This window comes from Acomys russatus, chromosome 24 (assembly GCF_903995435.1).
Source record: "Acomys russatus chromosome 24, mAcoRus1.1, whole genome shotgun sequence".
Classification (NCBI taxonomy): Eukaryota; Metazoa; Chordata; class Mammalia; order Rodentia; family Muridae; genus Acomys; species Acomys russatus.
This window is the reverse complement of record NC_067160.1, coordinates 24,571,784-24,596,938: the sequence shown is the minus strand read 5'-3', so window position 1 is coordinate 24,596,938 and position 25,155 is coordinate 24,571,784. Positions and strand designations below refer to the sequence as shown.

Genomic DNA, 25,155 nt, shown 5'->3' with positions numbered 1-25,155 from the left:
TAGGTCAATGTGTAGAGAATTGGAGACTGTGGAGTGCTCAGCCCTAAACCATACATTCATATCTCATCCCTTCCTCCAAGGGTCAGGGATCTTTTCAGAAGAGTGGATGGAGAGATTGCAAGAACCAGAGGTGGTGGGTAACATCAAGGAAACAGTGTTTTTTGGCACAATAGGGCAGTTGCACATATGAACTCAGTGATGTGACAGCATGCACAAGGAGCTAAGCAAGCTCAAGCCAGACGAAAATCCCAGCATAGAGGTGGGAAGGTAGGTACTAAATCCCACCAGTAGCCAATGAGCTATTGACAGCTGTAGGGAGAGGAAACGTCAGTTTTCTTTAATCATAACCTACCCCCGTAGTAGGTCAATCACATTCCTAAGACTAGTTGGCCAACACAAACTGGACTAGATGGCTAGATGGGGAGCCATGATTCCAAGCTGTTTGGGGAGAGAGGGAAGGTTTGAGAAGGGGGGCTTATAGAACGAGTTGTGGCAGTGAATATGTTTAAAATGTTTATGTGGTTCTCAAAGAATTAATAAAAATAGTTTACAAATGTGTGTGTGTGTGTGTGTGTGTGTGTGCTCTTGGGAGAACAGAAAAGGTCACTGGGTCCTCTGGAGGTGGACTTACAAGCAATTGCATGTGAGCAGCCTATTGCAGATACTGGTACATGAACTAGGGTCCTCTGGAAAAGAAGCAAAAGCAAAAGCACTCAGCGGCTTAGCCACCTCTCCAAGCTGAGTCTTTTTTTTTTTTTTTTTTTTTTTTTTTTTTTTTATGGGTAGGACAGGCTCTAGCAAGCCCCTCTCTCTCTTTTATTCTTTTTTTTCAATTTTTTAAATTAATTTATTCATATTACATTTCGATTGTTATCCCTTCCCCTGTTTCCTCCCATTCTTCCCTCCCTCCCATTTCTCCCCTTCTCCCCTCCCCTATGTCTGTGACTGAGGGAGACCTCCTCCCCCTATATATGCTCTCAGAATATCAAGTCTCTTCTTGGTAACTAGCTATCCTTCCTCTGAAAGTGGGTCAGAGGAGAGGATATCCGATTGAGACTTTAGGCAAGAGTAGCATGGAAGAAAGAGGAAATAGTAGAACCCACAGGGTCCTGGAAACGTACAAGAAGAACTTTATGACAGGCAGATCTGGATCCTGGGGTCCTCCTCAAACTAAGGCACCAGCCAAGGAGAATATAGGCAGTAAGCTTCGAACCCCTACCAAGACCTAGCCTACGGACATGATATTCTCCACCGTTGAGTGGAGAGTGAGATCTGACTCTCACACGAACTCTGGTGCCCCTTTTCTGACCATGTCCCCCGGATGGGGAGACCTGGTGGCACTCCAGGCTGAGTCTTAACCATATTCCTGGCCTTTCTTTCTTGTGAGATTTTGCCTGAAGAGGCATTATTCTGTAATCTAGTCTCTTCCTCCTTTCACTAGCTCCATCGTGATTTTTGATTTAGGAATACCTTGTCTTTTTTTTTTTTTTTTTTTAGAAACGCTTTAAAGATGCATTTTAGCATAGATGAGAAACATGGCAAGGGAGCTAAAAGAAGTTTGTTACCTAGTCCCGTGGTGTGACAGAACTTGTTAATATTAATTTCTTGGGTAACTTTAATTTTTTGAAAATCTTAAGGTAAAAGGTCATTTATTAATAGTTATGTAAATACTGTTTCCATACTTACTGAAACAGCTGAAAATAAGAGGCAGGACTGGGAAAACGTCAACTTTCCTTGAGATCTATAGCCCTTTTTCGGCAGTGAAGGCAAGAAGGGGTGAATCTCTAATCATTCCCCGTACCTTTACATTTTTGCTTCTCGAATGACCAGAACAAGCTTAATTTAAGGTTTCACTTTTTAAGGAGGGCCACCTTCAAACTTTCCAAACCAGGTAGACATGCATGAAGTAGCCTCCGCGCCGTGAGAAAAACAGAAGGGCGGAGTCGCCTGTCTGACTTCCGCCTCCCGGGGCCCGGGGGCGGGCTGCGGCAGCGTCTTGCGCATGCGCCCTGCGGACTTCCCCCCCTACTCCCGCCCCCAGCGGACGCCAATTGGCCGTGGGGAGTAAAGGAAGCCGAAGGAGCGCTGGGAACCCGGAAGTACTTCTCCGCAGAGGCCTGGGCGACTCTTTTGAATGGAATCGGGCTGATTCATCGCGGGTTCTCGGAGCCAGGTCCTTGTTGAGTGTGAGGCGCTGCCCTCGCCGCCGCGTTGCCGTAAGGCCAGGTATGGAACCGACCGCGACTTCCGTCCCGGCGGCCTCTGCCGAGCCCCGAGGCGGACCTGGGGAGGTCCGGGAGCGAGCCTCGTTAGGCCGCCGTAAGCCCTGTACTTTCCTGAGTCACGTTGCCCAGCCAGGTTGCCGGTAGAGTCCCGGGCCTGATGGGGAGCGCTGGCCCCATGGTCCTCTCTTCCCTCACCTTCGGGTCTCTGGCAGGGTCAGGTCTGGTTGTCATCTCCCTGCAAATGTTTCAGTTTCTCCCCAGCTTGGGAACCTTTAACTAACTGGCAGAACCCTGTTTATGGCCTATTTGTGGTCGTCTTTAGTTCCTCCTGTGTTGAAGAACTTCCAGTCTTGGGAAGCAAAAGAGAAGGGATGGACAGAGTTTCAGGAGAGCGCGTGTTCTCTTAATCGTTTGTCTGTCCCATAACCTTTGAAACCCTCAGAGAGGCAATTGCTTTTAATCATGAATATTTTCAGAATAAAGTGGTTATCCCTGCTATGCCATTACTTGCTATATGGCTCCGTTTGAGTACTGGTCTGTGGATTTGGTTACATTTCCTTTTTTGAGTAAGGGAGAGAAATCAACTATCACTGCTGTGGGTTATTGGAATTAAGTTTTCTTGTGAATTGAGCTCAGTGTCAAAAGAATAATGACAGCATTTCAAAAGAGCCTTAAGAAAATTTCACTTATTAATATGGAGACTGTTTCACTCCGTATCTCTGGTTGGTCTAGGACCAATTATGTGCGCCAGGCTGGCTTTAAACTTCCAGTCCTGCCTCAATTTCCCAAGTGTCTCAATTACAGGCTTGTAATCCCACCTCAGCACAGACTGAAAAAAAAAAAAAAAACACCAAAATGAAATTCCACCTTGTGACTGTGGTAGTTTGAATGTAATTGGCCCCCATTGGCCCATAGGGAGTGGCACTATTAGGTATGGCCTTGTTGGAATGGGTGTGTCCTTGCCGGAGCAAGTGTGTCATTTTGGGGTGGGCTTTGAGGTCTCATAATGCTCAAGCTTTGCCAGTATGGCACACAGTCTCCTGCTGCCTGTGGATCAAGATTTAGGACCCCCCAGATCCTTTCCAGCACCGTGGCTGCCGGTATACTACCATGTCCCACCATGATGATGGTGGACTAAACCTCTGAAATTGTATGCTAGCCACAATTACATTTTTTGTGTTTTTTGTTTTTTTAAATAAGAGTTGCTGTGGTCATGATGTTTCTTCACAGCAATAGAAACCCTTAAGACAGTGACGAACCCTTTTAATCCCAGAACTCAGGAGGCAGAGGCAGGCTGATGTCATTGAGTTCCAGGCCAGACAGGACTACACGGTGAGACCCTGTCTCACAACAAAACCCAAAAAACCCAAACATTAATAAAGATTTAATGTAAAAGGCCTTAAAAATTAGCGAAGAAATATAGTTCTCATTCGACATCCCCAGCATAGGTGAGGAAAAAGTGGGGGTGGGGGGTGGGGGGTGAAATCTCTCTACAAGCTTGAAGCCAGCCTGGTCTGTGTAACTGATTAAACGCCAGGCAAGGACAAGTGGAAAGACCTTGTTCTCTAACTTTGAATAAAAATAGCTGTGGAATTTTTTTTGGGGGGGGGCAGTGGTTCTGCTTTTTCTATGTGTTTGTTTTTGAGATAGTGTCTCCCTGCAGAACGCAGGCTGCCCTCTAACTGACCGTCCTACCTTAACCTCCCGAGTGCTGGCATTGTAGGTATGTGCCTCAACACAGAGCCCCGAGGCTGGTTGTACTGCTGCAAACATAATGTAAGTAAAGCAGTGAGGCAAGTGCTTATGTTGAAATTGGAAACTGGACCGAGTGTCAGTAAGATAATTAATATAGTGGCAGCCTTCTTGCTATGTTAGCTCAATAAGTGCTTCATTTTTAATGTTTAAACTGTATAATTTAGGACCTAGGGAGAAAGCTCAGTGGTTAAGAGTATGTACTTTTCTTGCAGAGGACCCCTGTTCCCAGCACCCATATTCAGTGACTCCTAATGAATTGAGATTGTAATACTAGTTCCAGAAGTGTCTTCAGGCATAGACTCACTAATGTGCTAATATCTACGCCTCCCTTGTTAGAAATAATACAAATAAATCATGACTTAAGTTGTATAGGTTACATATGAATAGATATTAAGATACACATCGGCTGACCTAACTGTAGTTAAGGTATGCTTGGTGAAAAACTGAAAGTTGTCTTGAATTTGTCTAAAACAAAGTTAAATCTTGTCAAAAGAAGAAAAATTTGAAGTCATGCTCTTTTATTTTAGTCTCACCTCTTAGATAAAAAGCTGGATTTTAATAACCTCAATGACTGGATTCATCTTTTTACACTTGCCATATAAACCTTATACCTAGTATTTAGATTCAGAATCATTTGCTTGAAAACCACTAACAAGAAGCAATTGTGCCTTTTTTGGATTTCAGTGTTACCAGCAGTGTTTGCTTAATGATTCAGGGTCTGCCTCTGAGAGCCTTACCTGGGTACCACAGCATGTCTGCTTGTGATGAACTTAATCATGGTCATGCTGCACTTACTGGGAATTCATACTTTGCTTTTTGGTAGTTTAGTACTCTCAGCTGTCATGGAAGCATTAGGTTGAGTGATGTTTATCAGTTTGAGGAGAGCTGTAACAATAGTGGCAGTGGCAGTATTTATTGAGTGCCAAGGATGGTCCTTCCAGGCTCTGTTTTAGACATTTTGGATGTATTGGGATAACAGACTTGGCAAGCTTATGTATTTTGCAGATGAAGTTTAGCATCTACCTCTAGAAGAAAATAGCTTGTTCTACATAATACAGTGAATGGTTGGTGAAGTCTAGATTCAATCTAAGTTGATTAGTTCTAGAGTTCTAGAGAAAGTAGTACTGTCTTTCTGTATTGGATACTTAAAATTTGAGTGCACAAGGTAGTACTTAGCAAATATTTTGCTTAGATATTATAATTAGTGACAATGCAGTAGATAGACATATTTCTTCTAAGACTAAATTTTTAGTCAAAATGGGGTTGGCGTAGAATCTTTTTTTTTTCCTAATTTTTAAAATATTGGGTCAGTGACTGTGTGTGTGTGTGTGTGTGTGTGTGTGTGTGTGTGTGTGTGTGTGTAAGAGAGACAGACAGACAGACAGGGTTGGGGGAGGGAAGAAGAGTCTGGACAGTCTGCAAGAGTTATTTTACCAATTCCACCATGTGGATTCTAGGACTGAAAATAAGACATGAGGCTAAGCAGCAGGCCCTTTACCTGCTGAGCTGCCTTGCTGGTGACTTCCAACCTTGCTTTTAAAGATGTGTAATTCTAGTGCTCAAGAAGCACAGAGGTGGTTGGATTGCTGCCGATGTGAGGCCTGTATAGTCACAAGGTCCTGCCCAGCCAGGGATATGTAGTGAGACCCTATCTCACAAAGCCAAAAGGTAGAAAAAAATCTGATTTAAAGAATTACATTTAATATTAACTTTAGTTTTGATCATACTGGAAAAAGTTGAGGAAGAAATTCCTACCTTCCACAAATCAGAGAATAGAGGAATTGAAGATGTAGAAATGTAGTGAGACCACAAATATGGAGTAGTTTGAAAGGATTTGCAAGTAGTTTGAGAATATTAATATCTACATCGAGGAAGGGGGAGTAAGCCAGTAAAGTAGGAGACACAGTGATAAGCCTGAATGACTACTTCATGATTTTATATGACGTTTATGCACTTTTTGATATGTTAGTATTGCAGAGAAAGTTTGAAAGGTTGAAAAATCCAGACTAATACAATTTTGAAGGATCTGCCTTTTAGGTAGCCAGTGTTCCATTGTAGTGCCTGTAAATATTTGAGAACTGATTTAAAGCTTACATGAACACGATCTAAAAATTTTGTTGTTGTTGTTTTTGTTTTGTTGTGACAGGGTCTTCTTTGTAACAGTCCTGGCTGTCCTAGAACTTACTTATGTAGACCAGGCTGACCTTCAACTCCCTGATGTGCTCCTGCTTCTTCCTCCCAAGTGTTGGGATTAAAGGTGGCGCCACCACAGTTAGATACTGCCCTGAAAGATTAAGTGGCATGTCATCAACCTTCAAGTAGATGCTTATTTTATACATTTTGCTAATAATGGTTCTGAATATTTCTGCATATGTAATGCTATACTGGGTATGTAAAACACTTCATATTGTGGTAATAAATGGGTTAAATGAAGTTATCATATCAGGAGTAGAGAGAGAGGGCCTGAGTGCTTAACAGCACTTGTTCTTAGAGAGGTCTCAGCTTCAGCTCCCAGCACCCACATGGCAGCTCACAACCATTTGTAGATCCTGTTCCAGAGGATCTGACACGCTCGTGTGGACCTTAAGGGGCACCAGGCATTCATGTGGTGCACATACATGCATGCAGGCAAGGCATTCATACACATGAAAATAAATAAAATTTCAAAGTGAATCTGTTATGAGTGGGCTCATAAGTCCTCAGTTCTTTGATAGGTATAAATGTAGTTTAGATTTACATGTCTTTTACTTATTATTATGTATACAAGTGCTCTACTGATTGCACACCGGCATGCCAGAAGAGGGCATCAGACCGTATTATAGATGGTTGTAAAGGCACCATGTGGTCGCTGGGAATCGAACTCGGGACCTCTGTAAGAGCAGCAACCTCTCTTAACCGCTGAGCCATCTCTCTAGCCCCTACATGTCTTTTACGTTGCTTCTAATTTCTGAGAATTGAAGGCCAGGTGGTTGTGGCGCATGCCTTTGGGAGGCAGAAGTGGGCAGATCTTTCTGAGGTTGAGGCTTAGACTGGCCTACAGAGTTCCAGGACAGCCAAGGCTACACAGAGAAACCATGTTTGAAAAAAAAATTTTTTTTATGCTACTGTGCACAGTTTAACTTGTGAACCTCTTTGCTAAATTCTGAAAAAATGTATATCTCTGTCTCCATTATGATGAATTTATTTCTGTGACTATACTTGGTGTTCTGAGGCCCTAGTGGCTTCAAAGTGAGAGAAATGGGTAGCTGTTCTAGGATGGTGCGAGCTGATGACAGAGGTAGCATTCATTGCTTGCTTGTTTGTGTTTACGATTGTTGTGTTAAATGTTTTTCTATACACATTGACTTCTTTATTCTTCTAAACAGTGACATGAAACAGATGGTCTCTTTATTCTCATTTGTGGATGAGAACATTGAGGCGGGGAGGTAACTGTCTGAAGAATACACTACTGATGGTATTAGAACCAGTGCTGTCTTCCTGACTCTGTGGCTGCTGGGTGACAGACAGCACTTATCCCATATGCTAAGAAAAGTAGTCGTCACCACTATCCCAGTGGGCTGTTCTTATATCTTATTCTTTTAGATCATCTTAAGTTTAAAGATAAGAAAATGAAGAGATTGTGAGATTATATTTGAGATGTTAATAAGTGTATAACAAATATAAGTGTTTATTTTGGACTTTTCTGACTTTGAGAGTGTAGGTAACTCAGATGGGCAGCACACTGAGTGTGATTAACTGCTCACTATTTTCTGTGATGAACCTGGAATATATGTATGTCTCTTGTGAAGATGAGTTCTCTATAGCAACTGGAGGTATAGTTCAGTAATAGAATTCTTGCCCAGCATGGAAGAAATTCTAGGTTCAATTTTCTCAAGGCTGCCAAAAATTTCTGAAAGTGAGGAAATATAGGTTCATTTTTAGTAGTGTGTGTGTGTGTGTGTGTGTGTGTGTGCGTGTGCGCGTGTGCGTGTGCGTGTGTGTGTGTGCGTGTGCGCGCGTGTGCGCATGTGCGTGTGCGTGTGTGTGTGTGCGCGCGTGTGCGCATGTGCGTGTGCGTGTGTGTGTGTGTGTGTGCGCGCGTGTGTGCGCATGTGCGTGCGTGTGCGTGTGTGTGTGCGCATGTGCGTGTGTGCGTGCGTGTGTGTGTTGGTGTGTAGTTCTGTACTGTTTAGTATATTTGCTTGGTTGAATCGTCGTATTATTACTAACCATTTCCAGAGATTTTTATCTTCCCACTTGTAATACTTTTTTAAAAACATTGACAGCTCATGATTTTGTTGAATGAAGGAGAGCCTTCATATTTGCTTCAATTGTAAAACATTTGTTTTTAGATTTATAAGTACCAATTAGGATTGACAAATGGGATTACATGAAATAAAAAAGCTTCTGAATAGTAAAAATCTTATCAACAGAGTGAACAGCCTGCAGGATGGGAGAAACAGCTTTGCCAGCTATACTTCAGACAGGGTTCATGTCTACAATATATAAAGAACCACAAAAAGTAAATTCCAAAAAACCAAAACAACACAACACACACACACACACACACAGTGTACACACACAGATAAAAAAAAAAAATAAATGTTTGTTAATAAAAAAGCTGCCAGTCAACAAATGGGCTCATGAGTTGAATTGAGTGTTTCTCAAAAGAAGAAACACAAATGGTCAATAGACATTTTTAAAAGTTTTCAGCACTTTAGCCACCAGAGAAACAACAAAGTAATCTTTAAAGTTCCGTATCACCCAGGCTGAATGACTAATAATGACTACAAACACTCATGAGAATGTTGGGGGAGAGAAACTTACTCACTATTTGTGAAGTGAAAACTGGTCCAACTATTAGGGAAATCTATGTGTTTGTTTGCTTTGTTGTGTTATTTTGTTCTAGAAAAATAAAAACAAAATTACCACAAGACCCATCTCTACCACTCGTGCGTGTACAGCCAAAGGATCCTGGGTCCTACCACAGGAACACTTCATATTTGTATTTATTGCTGCTCTGCTGACAACAGCAAGGAAATGGAACTAGTTTCACTGTCCACCAGCAAATGAATAAATGGACAGTGGAAATGTGCACCATATAGTGGAATTTTACTAAATTTTAAAGAAAAGTACAATTGTGAAATTTGCAAGAAAATGGATGGAACTGGAAAATAGTACATTAAATGAGGTCACCCAGGCTCATAAAGACAGTTATTACATGTTCTCATATACAGATCTTAGCTTCTAATTTTTATAAATGTGTATTTATGTGAGAGTGAATGTAGATAGAGATCAGGAAAGTAGAAAAGCCTATTAGATGGGGGCAATGGAGTGTTAAGAAAGGAGGAGTAGAGCCAGGCGTGGTGGCGCATGCCTTTAATCCCAGCACTCGGGAGGCAGAGGCAGGCGGATTGCTGTGAGTTCGAGGCCAGCCTGGCGTACAAAGTGAGTCCAGGATAGCCAAGGCTACACAGAGAAACCCTGTCTTGAAAAACCAAAAAAAAAAAAAAAAAAAAAAAAAAAAAAAAAAAAAGAAGGAGTGGGGAGGTTAGTAGAACAAGTATAACATGAAAATGGAAAGGGAACCCTGGGAGTAGTTGGAGAGGAGACGTGGAGATGGGGGAAAGGAATGATGGGACAGGGTTGGGGAGCCTACCAGAGTCAAATATGTGTGGAAATGCTGTGCGGTTCAGTTGTCTACATTCCATCTGATAGACTTATTGTGTACTTCATTTAAATAGAATCACATGTCTCTGTTGCTGTGATGAAGACACACCGACAAAATTGACTTAGGGGAAAAATTAATTATTTTTATCTTAGAAATCCACACTACACTCATCATCATTTTGGAGAAGTTGGGGTAGGAATTTGAAGCAGGTAATCCCTTCATATCAACAGGTAGTAACAGAAGGGAATGAGTGTATGCCTAGCCTTTTCTATTCTTACACAGTCTGTGGCCCCAAACCAGCTTCTGGTTGTTACCCTTCTATATAAATTAAGGCAATCAAGACAGTCAAGACTTCCTGCACAGGCCAACCTGATCTACACAATCTCTTATTAAGACCCTTTTCAACTTAAGTGGTTCTAGGTAATGTCAACTTGGAAGGTAAAACCATTACATGTGACCTGTCACCTCTTAGGCCTGGCTCACTACTCCCTCCCTCCCTTCCTTCTTTTTCTTTCTTCTTTTTTTTTTAATTAATTTATTCATATTACATCTCGATTGTTAGCCCTTCCCCTGTTTCCTCCCATTCTTCCCTCCCTCCCATTTCTCCCCTTCTCGCCTCCCCTATGTCCGTGACCGAGGGAGACCTCCTCCCCCTATATATGCTCTCAGAATATCAAGTCTCTTCTTGGTAACTAGCTATCTTTCCTCTTTCTTCTTGTGCTAGGGATTGAACTCAGAGCCTTTTACATACAAAGGCAAGCAAGCACTCTGGCTGGGCTACATTTTTAGCCTTTACATAATGTTTTCAGGTTCAGCCACATTGTAACTTGTATCATAACTTTGGTCTTTTTTTTTTTTTTTTTTTTACTTTGGTCCTTTTTATAGCCATATAATATACATGTATTCTATTGTATGTGTATATGATAAAATTTGTTTATTCATCATGTGATTTGTTTAATCATCCTGTGGATGATTCCACATTTTTATTATTATGAATCATAATGCAATACACATGCATGTACATGTCTTATTTTAAAGACCTATTTTAAATTTTTTCTTTGTTTTTGTTTTTTGATTTTTGTTTCTTTGAGAGAGGGTTTCTCTGTGTAGCCTTGGCTATCCTGGAACTCACTCTTAGATCAAGCTGGCCTCTGCTTCCCTGAGTGCCGAGATGAAAGTTGTGCACCACTACACCTGGCCTGTTTTAAATTATTTGTAGCATATTGCAAGCAATAGAATTGGTGGGCTTCATGGTAATTCTGTGTTTAAATTTTTGAACAACTGCCAAATTGTTTCCAGAACATCTTGGTTCTTAAGTATGAAAAAGTTTACTTAGGCTAGTGTCATCTCAAGATTCATAGTCTCAGATTTTGTTTATGGAAATGCTTCTCAATTCAGAGTGATTTTGCCGTTACAAGGGACATTTATCAATGTTTGGAGACATTTTTTTACTGTCGCAAGTTAGTTATTTCTGCTAACATATAGTGTATAGTGGTCAAAGATACTGCTAAACACTATGTAATACATGGGACAGCCCCACAGCAAAACCAGGGTTCTAAATGGCAGTAGTACCAAACTTAATATTCTGATCTGTGGCCTGACTGTCACTATCATTACCAGGGATGAGAGTGCCTGCTACTCTGCATTCACTTGTGATCTGTAGAAAGAATGAAACTTTTTCCCTCAGTGTTTATTTCTTTGCAATTACAGGTGGGAAAATGTAAACTTCTAAGTTCTAAAATGTATTCAGAGAGGGAAGGAGAGAAGTATAGAGAAACATAATAGTATTTCTAGCCCATTGTTTTGTTGTGATTTTTGACAGAGCCTTATTGTGTAGTTTAGAGTGACTTTAAACTGAGGATCTGCTGCATCTTTTTTGAAAGATAATCCAATGCTTTGGGCAATGCAGTATGAATTAAAGGATGATAGTCTCGCTATAATTTATTCCCTCCTTGCATTTTATATAGTTCTTAGCACTTTACATTTTCTTACTATTTTCATCATAGTTGTGAATAATTAAATGATGAACTAATTGCAGAGACCTATGGTGGCCAAATTATCAAGATAAAAGAAAAATAACACTGGTAGTGTCCTGGATGGACAAGTATAGAAATTTGTATCTAACCTATATTGATAATACAATAAAGTGAATCTTTTAAAAAATATAAGTAAATATTATTATTTGAGAGACCTCAAGGATTATTGAAAGCTACAAAAGGCCAGTCCTCAAAGTCAATGGAAAAAGTGCAGTACAAAACTACAATGTAACAGAGTAATCTCTATGCTCAGTGTCTGCCTGGGTGGTAAGTAAGTCCATGTTTTGAAGAGGTTAAGTACTAAAACTAGGCTTTAGAGCTGGTGATGTGAGGGTGTCTGTCTAGCATGGGTGATGCCTTGGGGCCAGTCTCCAGCACTGAGGGAAGGTTGACCTGCTTCATTTGCAGAATTTTGCTTCTTTGTTCTGGGGGTGGGAGGGAGCAGGTGTGAAATGTTCTCAATTTTCAAAATAATTAAGTTCCTTTCTTTTTTAGGAGAGAGAGAGAGAAAACAAAAACAAAAACAAACAAACAAGCAAGCAAACAAACAAACAAACAAAAACTACTTCTGAAAACTTATCCCTGCCAGAATTAACAAGAATTGAAGTTACTAAGAAATTTGTGAGATTCAACAAATTGAAGCTTAACACCTTAAGAATTTTATTTACTGAACAGGTAAGGTTTATGAATGTATTTCAGGATATAATAGATGCTATGTAAATGTATTATTTTTTAACAGGCATCAGATTATGAATATGTGTGATAACCAGATTTTAGGAGTTGTGTGATTTAGAATATTTATCAATATATTTCATTTCCAAATGTTAGTATTTTTATAAAATGTGTTCATCTTAAGTGTTTTAATTTGTTAAATATCTTTTCCTGTTTGCTGAGACATCTAATTTTGTGAAAAACACAAATTTGACCTGCCAGATTTTCTTTCCCTCTGCTCCCCACATCGCTCATGTATATTCACAGCATCTGGAGTCTGTGTAATGTCATCAGAAACAGCACAGGGAAAGTAGATAAACTAACACAGCTGGGAGTCGACTTTGGCCTAGAGTGAATATATGTATATGTATTCCGAAGTGTATGTTGCCACCTCCATTGATTCTGTAGTTTTGTGAACTTGAAATGGTCCAAAAGAATTTTTCTTCTTTAGAAATACATTTTAGAGAAAATATCTTTGATATTTTAAAATACACAGGACTATTTAAAAGAAATTGTTCTAAATGACTATTTCAGTTGAGGAACTTGATGAGATGTTATTTGTAATTGTAATTAGGCAGCTAAGTATGGTAGTGAAGATTAGATTTGTCTGAAATACCAAATTTTTTTTGCCTTATCATTTGTACAGATGAAGTCATCTGTTGTGAATCTTACAAACATGTTGTGTGAAAGACAGTTGGACCAAAAAAAAAAAAAAAATCTATGATTTTTTTGTTGAAAGCAACAGAGCTATTCTGTACTGTTAGAAGCCAGAATCTTACCTGTCTGGAGTGGTAGAGACTGGAAGAGGCATTTCATGTGGCTTCTTGCTAGAGGCGATGGTTATATCAACCAGTGTGCTCACTTTGTGAAGTGTCCATGGCTTACCATTTGTGTGCCTTTCTGCATGCAGACTTAAATAAAGTTTGTGATTTATGATTGTCGTTGTTACCAGTTGATTCAGGAAACATAATAGGGCAGAATTGTAATGATTTAAGTACATTATTGATGTTCAGTTTGTAGCAGTTTTAATCAGTAAAGCATGGACAAAATTTCCTAATCTCTTAGCGTTTAGTTTAGAGTATAATTTGTGATGATCTAAAGGATACACTGAAGAAGAAGACAAATTTTAAGGCACAGAAGAAGTTTTAAAATTAAACAAAATAAAACAAAAAACTTTGTTTTCATTTTTATGTGCTTAGTTATGCTGCTATTCATTTGAATAATTTGATTCCTTGTTCAGTATCTGAGGCCATGTAAGTACAACTGCCATTTCTTCCTTTATCTCTTTTGTGAGCTTCTCATGAGTATCTTCTTTAGTTATCCAGACACTGAAGATAAACTGACATCTCAAAGTTGGAACAATTAACTTTGAAATTGTGGTTGAGAATAGCAGCTGTGAAGGGATGTGCAGCACTACAAAATCTGAAATAAGTGTATCTATATAGGCTCTAGGACACTATCTTAATGCATTTTATCTTTTTAGTATTTTCTTTTAATATAATGAGTTCATCTTTAAAAAGCCTTTAATGCTAATTCAGAGATTCGTAATCTACTTACAATGTCTTTCACATGTAGTTTTGATGATAACTGACAAGCTGTAAGTTAATTAGCACAGCACTTACTAATGAGGATGTTAAAATTTAATTTAAAAGTGTAGATTTTTATTTGTACACTCTAAACAAATTGAAGGAAATTCAATCATACATATGATAAACATTCTAGGCACTTTCCCCCCCATCCAGGTGCTTTATTAGATAACAATAAGAAAATATAATTAACTTACGGATAGCAAAGTTTTGAAAGTATGCTAAGATTGCTTGTCTTTAAAACTGGGGATAACCCAAAACCAAAGCAGTAAAATAAGGTCTGTTAATTAGCATGGAAGACAGCTTCTTGAATTAATATGTGGTGTTAATTAACAGGAAGTCTGATGTTGTGTTGTAATTACCACCAATATTTTTGACATACTGAGTGACTGAAGGTGAATTATATAGATAGCAATTGAGTAGACACTTTTGTGCTCAGGAATGTTTTCCTTTGTTTCTGTTTTCTAGAAATATGGACAGACTTCTTAGACTTGGAGGAGGTATGCCTGGACTGGGCCAGGTTAGTATGCACAAGGTTTCTTAGTGTGTAAGCAACAAGCTTTTATGTAATTATCTAAAGAGAAGGAACCAACAGATCACTTCATGGTAAGGGGCATACTGTATTGGTGGTTGCTGAATCACAACATGAAGTAACATTGGAAACAGTGTTATCCTTTTCTCCCAGAAGTAAGAATTTTTTGATGTTTGGTTTAAAACTTTGAGAAATGTGAGCTTATAAAGTTGCCTTTTCAAAAACAAGAGAGAAAAGGGGGGGGCGCAGAACTTAAGGCATGATATTGTTGAGTTTATATTACACATGTAAAGTATAACTCAACACACTTTAATAGATCCAGAAAGCCAGTTCATTGACTCTTTATACAGTCTTAACTCTGTGCATTTCTGCTAGTAATTGTGGTACTTAGATGAATTAATTGATAATAGCTATTTTTCCTTTAAGTTTGATGTTTTATGGTTTCTTTTATACTGTTAATTGCAATTAAGTGATCTCTCAATTGTTTTGCTATTATTATTTATTTTGGTCACTACTACTAGGTAGTTGATTTCTAGGTAGATCAGTCAGAAAGTCAGCTGTTTGTCTTCAGCTAAGGACTTTCTCTTGTTTTGAACCAAAGCTAGGCCTTACACTTGCTAAGCAAGGGCTCTAGCACTGTTCACTAGGCCCAGTGCTTTGCCTTTTTAAGTTTTGACTATATTTCTTGTAATCTGTTTCCTTAATTAATGATTGAGGTTATTAGGCATCATTTTCTTCTGCAAATTTAATCTCTTGGTTACCAGTTTTCCCTCATTCCTATATTAGTATAAAGATTTTTGTCATCTTTCATTCAAATTAAGCTGTATTTAGAGGGAAAACATTACGTTTTGAGACTCAAAAAGTGTCTTTTTGTGTGTTTTAAAAGCATACCTGTAAGAATCTTGATTGGGCCTGTCATGGTTTTCACTGATAATACCTTTTAGCAAGGTGTCATGTTTTTGTGATTTTTCTGTTGTCTCCTGCAAAAGCCTTATTTTTTATTTTGTTAGTTTTGTACCTTTTTCATGCTTCTTTATTGTTAGCCAATTTCATCATAATACTTCATTTTCTTTGTGTACATAATTCATTCCCTGTCATGGAGATACTACAAATTTATGTGCGAATTATTAAGGCATATCCTTAGCAGAATTCTTAACTGAAATTGAATCATATCTGAATACCAAAGTAACTTTCCTTAGGTATTAGGTATGTTATTTATTCACCTTGCAAATCTGCTCTGAAAAATTACTGTACATGAAATAGTGGCTGCAGTTTGAGATATATTGTTTCACAGTCATCTCTGCACATCTTTGTAGAATGTGGAAAACTCAATGTTTGCCCAGTAATCTTTGTTTCTGATTTTATTAGCTAGCCTCAAGGTCCTCAGTTTATGTATTCGTTAGAACTTTAATATGTGTTACTTAAGAATCTACTATTTTGTATATTTCCTTTCTCTAGTTAGATGGCAAGCTCTCAGAGGAGTGATTTGTAGAGTTCTTATCTTTATGATATCTCTTTTTTCAAATACTAGGTGATGAATTCTTTTACTTTTGCAAGTCACTGTGTTCACCAGCTAGGAAGCTCCACGGGCTTCAGTGGGCCCTAAGTATCAAGGGTATTTGTTGAAATCTCATTACCTAGGCTGGTTGGTAATGCCATTGATCAAAACTTAGCCCAGTCTTCAGCCTCTTTCTCTTCCTCAGAATGGTTCAACCTCAAAATTCCCATATTTAAGTCATATAGTTGATCTTGTTTGGTCTTTGAGTGACTAACTGATGCCATCTAAGAGTCATTAAATAATAATTTACTATTATAGCAAACACTGTCTTTAGGAAAGTCCAAAGATTTTTGAGGCTTTGTGCTTAGAAGTCAGAAGAGCACATTATATAACCAGGATTTGTTTTCAGTCTTAGCCTGGTTACTTGTATGGAAATAATTCAGGTTTTCATTTGAATGTTTCTTGTGCTCTTATTTAGTGCTAGTATTTTGTTTTATTGTGGTGTTGGGGATTGAACATAGGGCCTCTGTCATGACAGACATGCTACCACTAAGTTACACCCCCAGTTGTGATACTGATGGTTTTCTTATTTGCTGCCAAGAAAAATGATCCAGTATTAGGCCTATGGACAGAGGACATATGGTCTTTGCTCTGTGTTTATAGTTGTCTATATTTTTCTGTTTTAAATGGAAGAGTTAACAGAAATAATACAGGAATTTCAGTCACAATAGTGATATTTCATTGTATTTTAAATTACTTGGCCTTGATTGTTTGAGTTTGACATGGATATGTAAGTTTTCGTGCATTCTAGTTGCTTGACTTTGTATGGATACTATTACTTTTGTATAGATACTTGACTTGTATGATTACTTTTTCTTTTTCAAGGCTAATCTTTACATCTTCTCAGCAGATCCTACCTCTTGAAAGCTTACTTATCTCCACTGACCCATTTCTCTGCCTATAAAGTTGTATATGTGTATATTGCACTTTTGTAATGTGTGTACTATATGCATGTGTGTGGACGCACACTCTTGAGGTCAATAATGAGTATTTTTGTTGCTCTATGTTACTTACATGTATGTCTGTGTGAGGGTATTAGGTCTTGGAATTACGGACAGTTGTGAGCTGTCATGTGGGTTCTAGATTCTGTGAATTGAACCCAGGTCCCCTGGAAGAGCATTCAGTATTCTTACCCACTGAGCCATCCCTCCAGCCCTACAACTCTTAAATTCTCTGTATCCTGTCTTCTACCATGTTTTCTGATCCTTAGGTGGGCTGGTATAGATATCCTGCCATGATATCACTTACAGTTCATTGCAAAAGAAGCTTATCTCGGGTAGCCTTGTTTGGATCCTGTGGTGTAGATTGGGAGCCTGGTAGAAAGAGTTGGGGCCCAACCTTGTTTTGTTTTGTTTTAAAGATGCATTTCTATTTGTGTTGTGTCTGTGTGGATTGGTTTGCCTGCAGGAATGTCTATGGCTCATGTTGTGTAGTGCTTTTGGAGGCCGCAAGAGGTCAAATGCTGTTTAGGTGCTGGGAATCAAACCAACTTCTGCAGTGCTGAGTCATCTCTAGCTCCCACTCCCCATCAGTATTTGAGGTCTCTCACTGAGCCTGTTAGCTAATCGATTGGCTCTTAGATCAACTGGCTTGCAAGCCCTGGATCCTCTTGCTTCTCTACCCAGTTCTGCGGTTAGCAGCATGTGCTTCCATCTCTGGCAATTTTTGTATGTGTTGGAGAACTGAACTCAAAGTACTTACTGTTAGTACACCAAGCACTTTACCTATCAAGCCATTTTCTCAGTCTCAGGTACTGTATTTTAAAAACAAACCCCAGGCATCTTGCCATTACATTTCCCTTATTTGTTTCTAGATTTTCTAAAATAATAACTCAGGCTCCTACATTCTATTTCATTAACTCCATTCAGTCTCATGATACTGTATTCTGATTACTGAGCTGAATTGTTCAGGCTGCTGAGTCTGTTGGCCTACCCATAGTGCCCTTCCCCAAGTGAACCAAGACAAGTATTCTACCCCGCTTTTTTAATTTGATTTTTTTGTGTACATTATATTTTGATTGTATTTTCTCTCCCAGTTCCTCCCAGATTCTCTCCACCTCCTTATCTACCTAACTTTATGCTCTTTTTCTCTCTTTAAAGAATAAAAAACAGAAATCACATAACTGAAAACCCACAAAACCAAAAATTAAAACAAATGCAAAAAAGACAAAACAGCAAAATGAAACACTAAGTTTATGATAATACCACTGGGTTGTTTGGTTTGGTTTTTAGATACTACTCCTGCATGTGGGGCATACCCTTGAGTGTGGTTGATATACCCAGTGAGACTCCATTGGAGAAAGCAGATTTCCTTTTTGCTAGTGGGTATCAACTGCAGATAACTTCTTGGGACCCAGTGTCCACTTGCCCTTCTTAGTGCCTGGACCTTGTTTGGCTGGATCCCGTGTAGGTATTATGGGTGCTGGCATAGTCTCTGAGCTCATGTGTGCATCAGTCCTGTTGTGTCTGGAAGACACTGTGTTCTTTTGGGTCTGGATTATCTCTCTCAGGATGATTGCTTCTAGCTCTATCTATTCACCTGCAACTTTCATAATTTCATTTTTCTTAAGAGCTAAATTATATTCCATTGTATACATTTATAATATTTTCATTATCCATTTACCAGTTGCTAAGCATCTAGGCTGTTTCCAATTTTGGCTATTATGAACAGAGCAGCAGTGAACATGGATGAGCAAGTGTTTCTGTAATAGGATGTACAGCCCTTTGGGTCTATGACCAAGAATGTTCTAGCTCAGGAACCACCACACTGATTTCTGTAGTAGCTATACAAATTTTTACTTTCACCAGCAATGAATAAGTGTTCCCTTTTTTTTTTTATTCATCATGTGCTGTCATTTATTTTATTGATCTTGACCATTCTGACTTGGGTTAGATGAAATTTCAAAGTAGTTTTATTTGGATTTCCCTGATGGCTAAGAATGCTGAACATCTAAAAAGGGTTTCTCAGCCATTTATGTTTTATTGTTTGAGAGTTAGTTCTGTACCCCATTTTTAATTGAGTTATTTGTTTTCTTGATGTTTATTTTTCTTAATATATTCCAGATCCTTCTTTCAGAAATACAGTTAATAAGTATCTTTTCCCATTCTATAGGCTGCTGCTTTACCTGAATTACAGTGTTTGTTTGCTGTAAAGAAGCTTTTCAGCTTCATGAGGTCCTGTTTATTAACTGTTGCTCTTAGTGTCTGTGCTGGTGGTTTCCTTTTTTCTCATTATGCTATTGGCAGTGAGTTCAAGACTGTTCCCTACTTTCTTTTCTTTACAAAACAAAATCCGTTTCAGGGCAACTAAATGTTGCAGTCCTTCCTTTGATCCATTTGGAGTTCAGTTTTGTGCAGGGTGATATGGGTCTATTTTCATTCAATTGCCTTCACCCATCCAGTTTGACCAGCACCATTTGCTGAAGGTGCTGTCCAGAGTTAGACTATGTATATTTGGGAACTTGGTTTATAATGTAGGTGGCATTACTGGTGAAGTAGAAATAAAGCCAGTAAATGCCATTGAATTAAGGGGCTTTCAGTATGGGAAAATGGAAATTAGATTCCTTTCTTAAGTATGTACAAAGTATGTACCAGGTGGGTTGAACTGTCTACATAGGAAATCAAACTTTATAGTTTTGGACAATATTGGATGGCTATTATCAGTTCAAACTAAAGTAGACATTGTTAGGAATGGGGAATTGGAGCGTTTGTACTTTGTCAGAGATCACAAAATGGTGTAGCTGTTATGGAAAACAGTATGGTTGGTCCTCAAAAGATTAAAGATAGAATTTCTATACGGTTCTGCAGTCCTGCTTCTTGGTATAGGACCAAAGAATTGACAGCAAGACTGCATCATATTTGAAATTATTATTTAAAAGCAATAGTTATATAACAGCCAAAAGATGAAAACAGTCTGAATGTCCTCTGGCAGTTGAGTGGGTAAATGGGATGTAACGTATATTTGTACCATGGAATGTTGAATAATTCAGCCTGAAAGGAATGAACTTCCAGGATATGCTATAGAACTGGCCTGAACTTGCGGTGTAGACCAGGTGGACCTCAGGGTTACATAAACCCACCTGTGTGTGTTGCCATGACCGCTAAACACATAACTTAAATGAAACAAGGCCAGATCTAAAAACCCCTTTGTTTTTTGTTTTGTTTTGGTTTTTTGAGACAAGATTTCTCTGTGTAGTCTTGACTGTCCTGGACTGGCTTTTGTAGACCAGGCTGGCCTCAAACTCACAGCGATCTGCCTGCCTCTGCCCTTTTGTTTTTAAAAGAAACTTTTTATGTCCTTACACCCTTAGGATAGGGCAGCACAACCTACAAATTACAAGTTGTCTAGCTCAGGATAGTATCATTAATTTTTTTTTTAAAGATACCCTCTCTCAATGTAGCCCTGGCTGCCCTAGAACTCTCTATGTAAACCATGCTGACCTCAAACTCACAGGGATTCACCTGCCTCTGCTTCCTGTGTGCTGTGATTAAAAGTGTGTGCCACTATGCCTGGCTAGCTGTATTACTAATTTTTTCCCAAAAGACAGAATTAAAGACTAGCAATAGAGGAAAAAGAAAAAATTACTGCACATTTCAGCAGAACTGCAAATCATTAAGATGAGAGAGAGAGAGAGAGAGAGAGAGAGAGAGAGAGAGAGAGAGGCAGAGACAGAGACAGAGACAGAGACAGAGAGAGACAGAGACAGAGAGAGAGAGAAAAGAGCACATTGAGTATTTGTAGTTTAAGAATGGCCAACATGAATATGAAAAGATACTTAGCATCACTAAGTCAGAGAAATGACAACCACCATTAGTTTTGTGGTTTTCTTAAGTGAAACAGGTGCCTCAGATTGGAACTCACTATCTTCCTGCTTCTGTGTTTTTTGTCCTAAGACTTCAGTCGTGTGTCATCATCTGTGGCAGTTTGAATGGGGATGGCTCCCACAGGCTCACGTCTGAATGCTTGGTCTCTATTTAGTGGAACTGTTTGGGGAAGGTTAGGAGGTGTGGCCTTGCTGGAGGAGATTTGTTTCTGAGGGTGGGCTTTGAGGTTTCAAAAGCCCATGTCACTCTCTCTCTCTCTGTGCCTCCTAGTGATTGTCTTACCATCTAAGCTCTCAGTTACTGCTCCAGTGCCATGCATGCCAGCCTCCTGCCGTGCTTCTTGTTATGATGGTCAAGGACTCTACCCCTTTGGAGACATGAGCTTCCAAATTAAATGTTTTCTTTTGTAAATTGCTTTGGTTGTGGTGTTTTGTCACAGCAATAGAAAAGTAATCCCTAGCAGTTTTGATTTTTAAAAAAATGCCTGTAGCATTGTATGCTAATGAAAATTTAAGGGAAAAGAATTCTCATAAAATCTGTTTTGTTTTGTTTTGTTTTAATTGGGGGAAGGATGGTGTATGGAATAGGAAAGTTAGTTAAGGGTTGTGACTCAGTGCTTAGAACATCAATTAGCAAATACCTGTTAAGTGAATGCACTGTGTATGGACTAAAAATGATTAAAGTCACTTTGCGAAGCAGTTGACATAGCTAGTAAAGCTGAAAATGCCCAAACTTAGGTGATTCAGCAATTACTATTTTTTCCTTCACTTTAGAGATTCTTATAACATGTATATCAAGAAAAACTTGGGATGATGACAAACTGACAAATGTCTATCTGGGGCAAATGTATGAAGCAGTATTATGCAGCAGTGAAAAATGAACTAGATTCTGTATATCAATAGAGACAGTAGCATTTACACACATAGTACAAGACAAATTAAGGCTGTTTAAAAACAGTAAGTGTAAATGGAATTATTATTTCCTCAGAAGAGGGGATGGGATGAGATGAGAGCTTTTATAAATATATGGCTTGGGCTGAACCCAGAGCATTTCTTTCTCCGTTCTTCTACTATCTCTAGGCCTAGGCCTGGAAGCTTCTAGCCTCCATTCAATTTAATTTTCTGCAAGCCTAGACCTTAATGGCTTCAGCTTCCAGCGTCTGTCTGCTAACCTAGGCCTAGAACGTTTTTAGCCTCTGAGACTTACTGCTGAATAAGCTCACTCTTTTTAGTTCTTTTTGAAGTGTGGTTGGCTGCTTCAGCTCAGCTGTTCTGACTCAAAACTCTTTTCTAAGCTGACTGATCCAAACTGGCTTCTCTCTGCTTCGCACTGAATTGTTATGCTTGGAATAACTGCCTCTGAACTCTGAACTCCGTGAACTGAACTACACAAACTCAAATGCCACTCAACTGAATACTCCCAAACTCTACTGTCTCCATGAATGAACTTTCCTGTTCTCTCTGTTCTCATGAGAGTTGAGTGTATCCTATTTCTGACTGATTCTGTCAAATCTTTCTCTGAGTCTCACTTTGCCTGTCCTCAATTAGATATCATTGTTTGAGATTAAAGGTATGCACTAAAAGCATGTCTCTATTCTAGCCAGAGGGATTAAAAGCATATACTAAGGTCTGTATATCAGCCAGATGACCAGACGTAGGTCTTTGGATGTGATCCCTGGACAGAGTAGCCAGATTGCTGGATTACGATTTCTCTACAAATAAATAACACTTTTCAAGAGGACAGAACTGAATAAAGTACTATTGTTTCTGTGTAAACACTTGGCTTTACAACATTCTGCAGTCATGATAATATTTTGTATATCTGCATTGTCAGTTAAGCACTTGAAATGTGATGGGAGCAGCCTAAATGTTATATACTCTTTGAGACCATGGTATATGTAGTATGACTGAAGAACTGCATTGAAATGTGCTATGCTAGTGACTATAGTATCGTATGTTACAGCCTAGATATTCTACATGAGTCACGAGAAGGTAGACAAAAGGTACTTCAGGTTTATATATAATGTTGCTTTCTTAAAAAAATATACAAACAAAGCTGGCCACAGTATTGTACACCTTTATTCTTGGTATTTGCTGTCAGCACTGGTGTGGCATCATGAGATGGACAGACCACTGAATAGGATTTTTATGAGGTGTCTTTGTTTATATTGTTTCTACTGATAGTTTTTAATCCAGATAGGTGCTACTGTTTTTACCTCTTGTTGGAAACTTTTTGTACTATGTGATCTGATTCCCCCTATACTTACAAAGGGTTAGGTAATCAGATTAGGCATGTTCAGAATTTTGTAGACTAAAAAACTTTACTACACATTGCTAGATTAATTTGGTATTTTTCTTCCTGGTAAATAGAGAAAATTAAGGCTACTTTAATATATTTTTATTTATTTTTTGCTTTACTACAATAATAGATTTTACTATAGAGACAAAGCAAAAATACATGTCTGCTAGTTTCGAAACTATAGTTTCTGTAGTTTTTAATCATTCTGTTCATGTGCTTGACCTGATATAGGATTCAGGGAGAAGAAAGGTCAGGTCAAAAGTAAACTATTAAGAACATTGTCTTTCTAGTCATTGTATCTGAATAGATACCAAACTAGTAAAACGTGATGCTCTTGAGGGGTCTCAAAAATAAGTAGAAGCAATTCCTGTTGGAGGCATTGTAGTTAATATGTACCATTTTACATGAACATTCTGGATGTGAAGGCTTTTGAAAGGAAGCTTGTGGATACTAAATTTCAGTTTTGACACAAAGTTATCACAGTTTGAGTTCTTTGGAACATAAGAGAAATGATGATATATTTTTACTTATTCTGAAACTGTTCTCAAGTATACCAGGTTTTGATGAGGTACAGTCATAATTGCGAGGAGGAGTGAAATGATGAATCTATATATCTAGTTTTTTTAAAAAAATGAGATCAAAGACAAAAAGAAGATGCCTATGTTTAATACAGGAATAGTCTTAATTACTGGGGTTGCTTAATTATTTAATATACTGGGGTGTTATGATCTTAAAATTTCAATTTGTGTTTTCTTCCTTCTCTTCCACATTGTTCTACGCATTTTTGTTTTATGTTTGAGGTAGGGTCTCATTGTGTGACCTAGGCCGGTTCACAGTTCTCTTTCTGAGTACACTGATTAGAGGAGTGTGCTACCCTGTTTTGCTACCTGTTTTCCTGTTGAACAGCTTACTGGCACATACTGGGCTTTTCATCTTAAATTTGCATATTGAGTTTATAAGTGTTCAGTTCATGCTATCATTAACACAGTTCTGTTTTCATCAGACCCATTCAAAACCTGGTTATGCAGGACTGGAGTTGTTCTTACCACACACCTTCCTTGTTCTCTGTGAGATATTGCTATGTTAAGTGCTCTAGAAGCATGCCACAGAGTAGTGCAGTGGTCTCCGTCAGGCTGTCTTGCTGTTTACATTTTAAACTGATACCATGGATTCCACAAGCTTATTCCTCTACAAGAGAGAATGCTTGTGAAAATAGTGAGGGTAGCACTGAAGGCCAATGGAGAGTAAATTAATGGTTATGATAACCTTACTTTTCTCTTATTCTTGTCCTTATATTTACTCTCTTTTTATTGCAGTACGTTCTTGCCCAGGGTGGCTCCCTGTTAATTAGTTCTTTCTCTTTGTATTTTAAACACTAGAGCTTGAATAGTTGGAAAGAAAATGCTTATTTTAAAAAATCTGCTAAGGGGCTGGGGAGAATGTTTGATTCTAAGAGTTCTTTCTGCTTCCAGTTTTACTAGCACTCGTACCAGGTATGAGTGACTCTAGTCCAAGGGATACAGTGCCCTCTCCTAGCCTCCGTGTACACTGGAGCACACATCACATAGACGTACACACACTCAAATATGAATAAAACATTTCTTAAAAATAGCCAGGCTTGGTGGCACATGCCTTTAATCCCACTTAAGAGGCTGAGGCAGGCAGATCTCTGTGAAGTTTGAGGCCAGTCTGATCTACAGAGTGAGTTCCAAGACGGTCAGGGATGTTACACAGAGAAACCCTTGTCTCAAGAAAACAAGACAACAATAATAAACTTAAACAAACAAATGTATATGGTAGAGTTGGGGTGTAGTTCAGTGATGGAGCACTTACCAGACAGCACTCCCTGGGTTTAATCACCAGCACTGCCAAAAAAGACTAGATAGTAAAATAACAAAATGCAGCTGTTGATAAGTGCCTCACTCTTATTTTGCAGGAAAGCAAATTTTTTACACCTTTGAGAAACTACTTAGAATGTATT

General features: G+C 38.7%; 1 protein-coding gene across 1 annotated transcript in view; it reads left to right on the top strand.

Moving 5' to 3' along the window:
• The first annotated feature begins 12,207 nt into the window (after window positions 1–12,207).
• Psmd14 (proteasome 26S subunit, non-ATPase 14) overlaps window positions 12,208–25,155 on the top strand; it is an 82,070-nt gene continuing 69,122 nt past the window's right edge. The window contains exons 1-2 of the mRNA XM_051167081.1: window positions 12,208–12,341; window positions 14,432–14,483. Coding sequence (XP_051023038.1) covers window positions 14,436–14,483 — 48 coding nt within the window. The 5' untranslated portion in view covers window positions 12,208–12,341; window positions 14,432–14,435. The remainder of the gene's footprint in view (window positions 12,342–14,431; window positions 14,484–25,155) is intronic.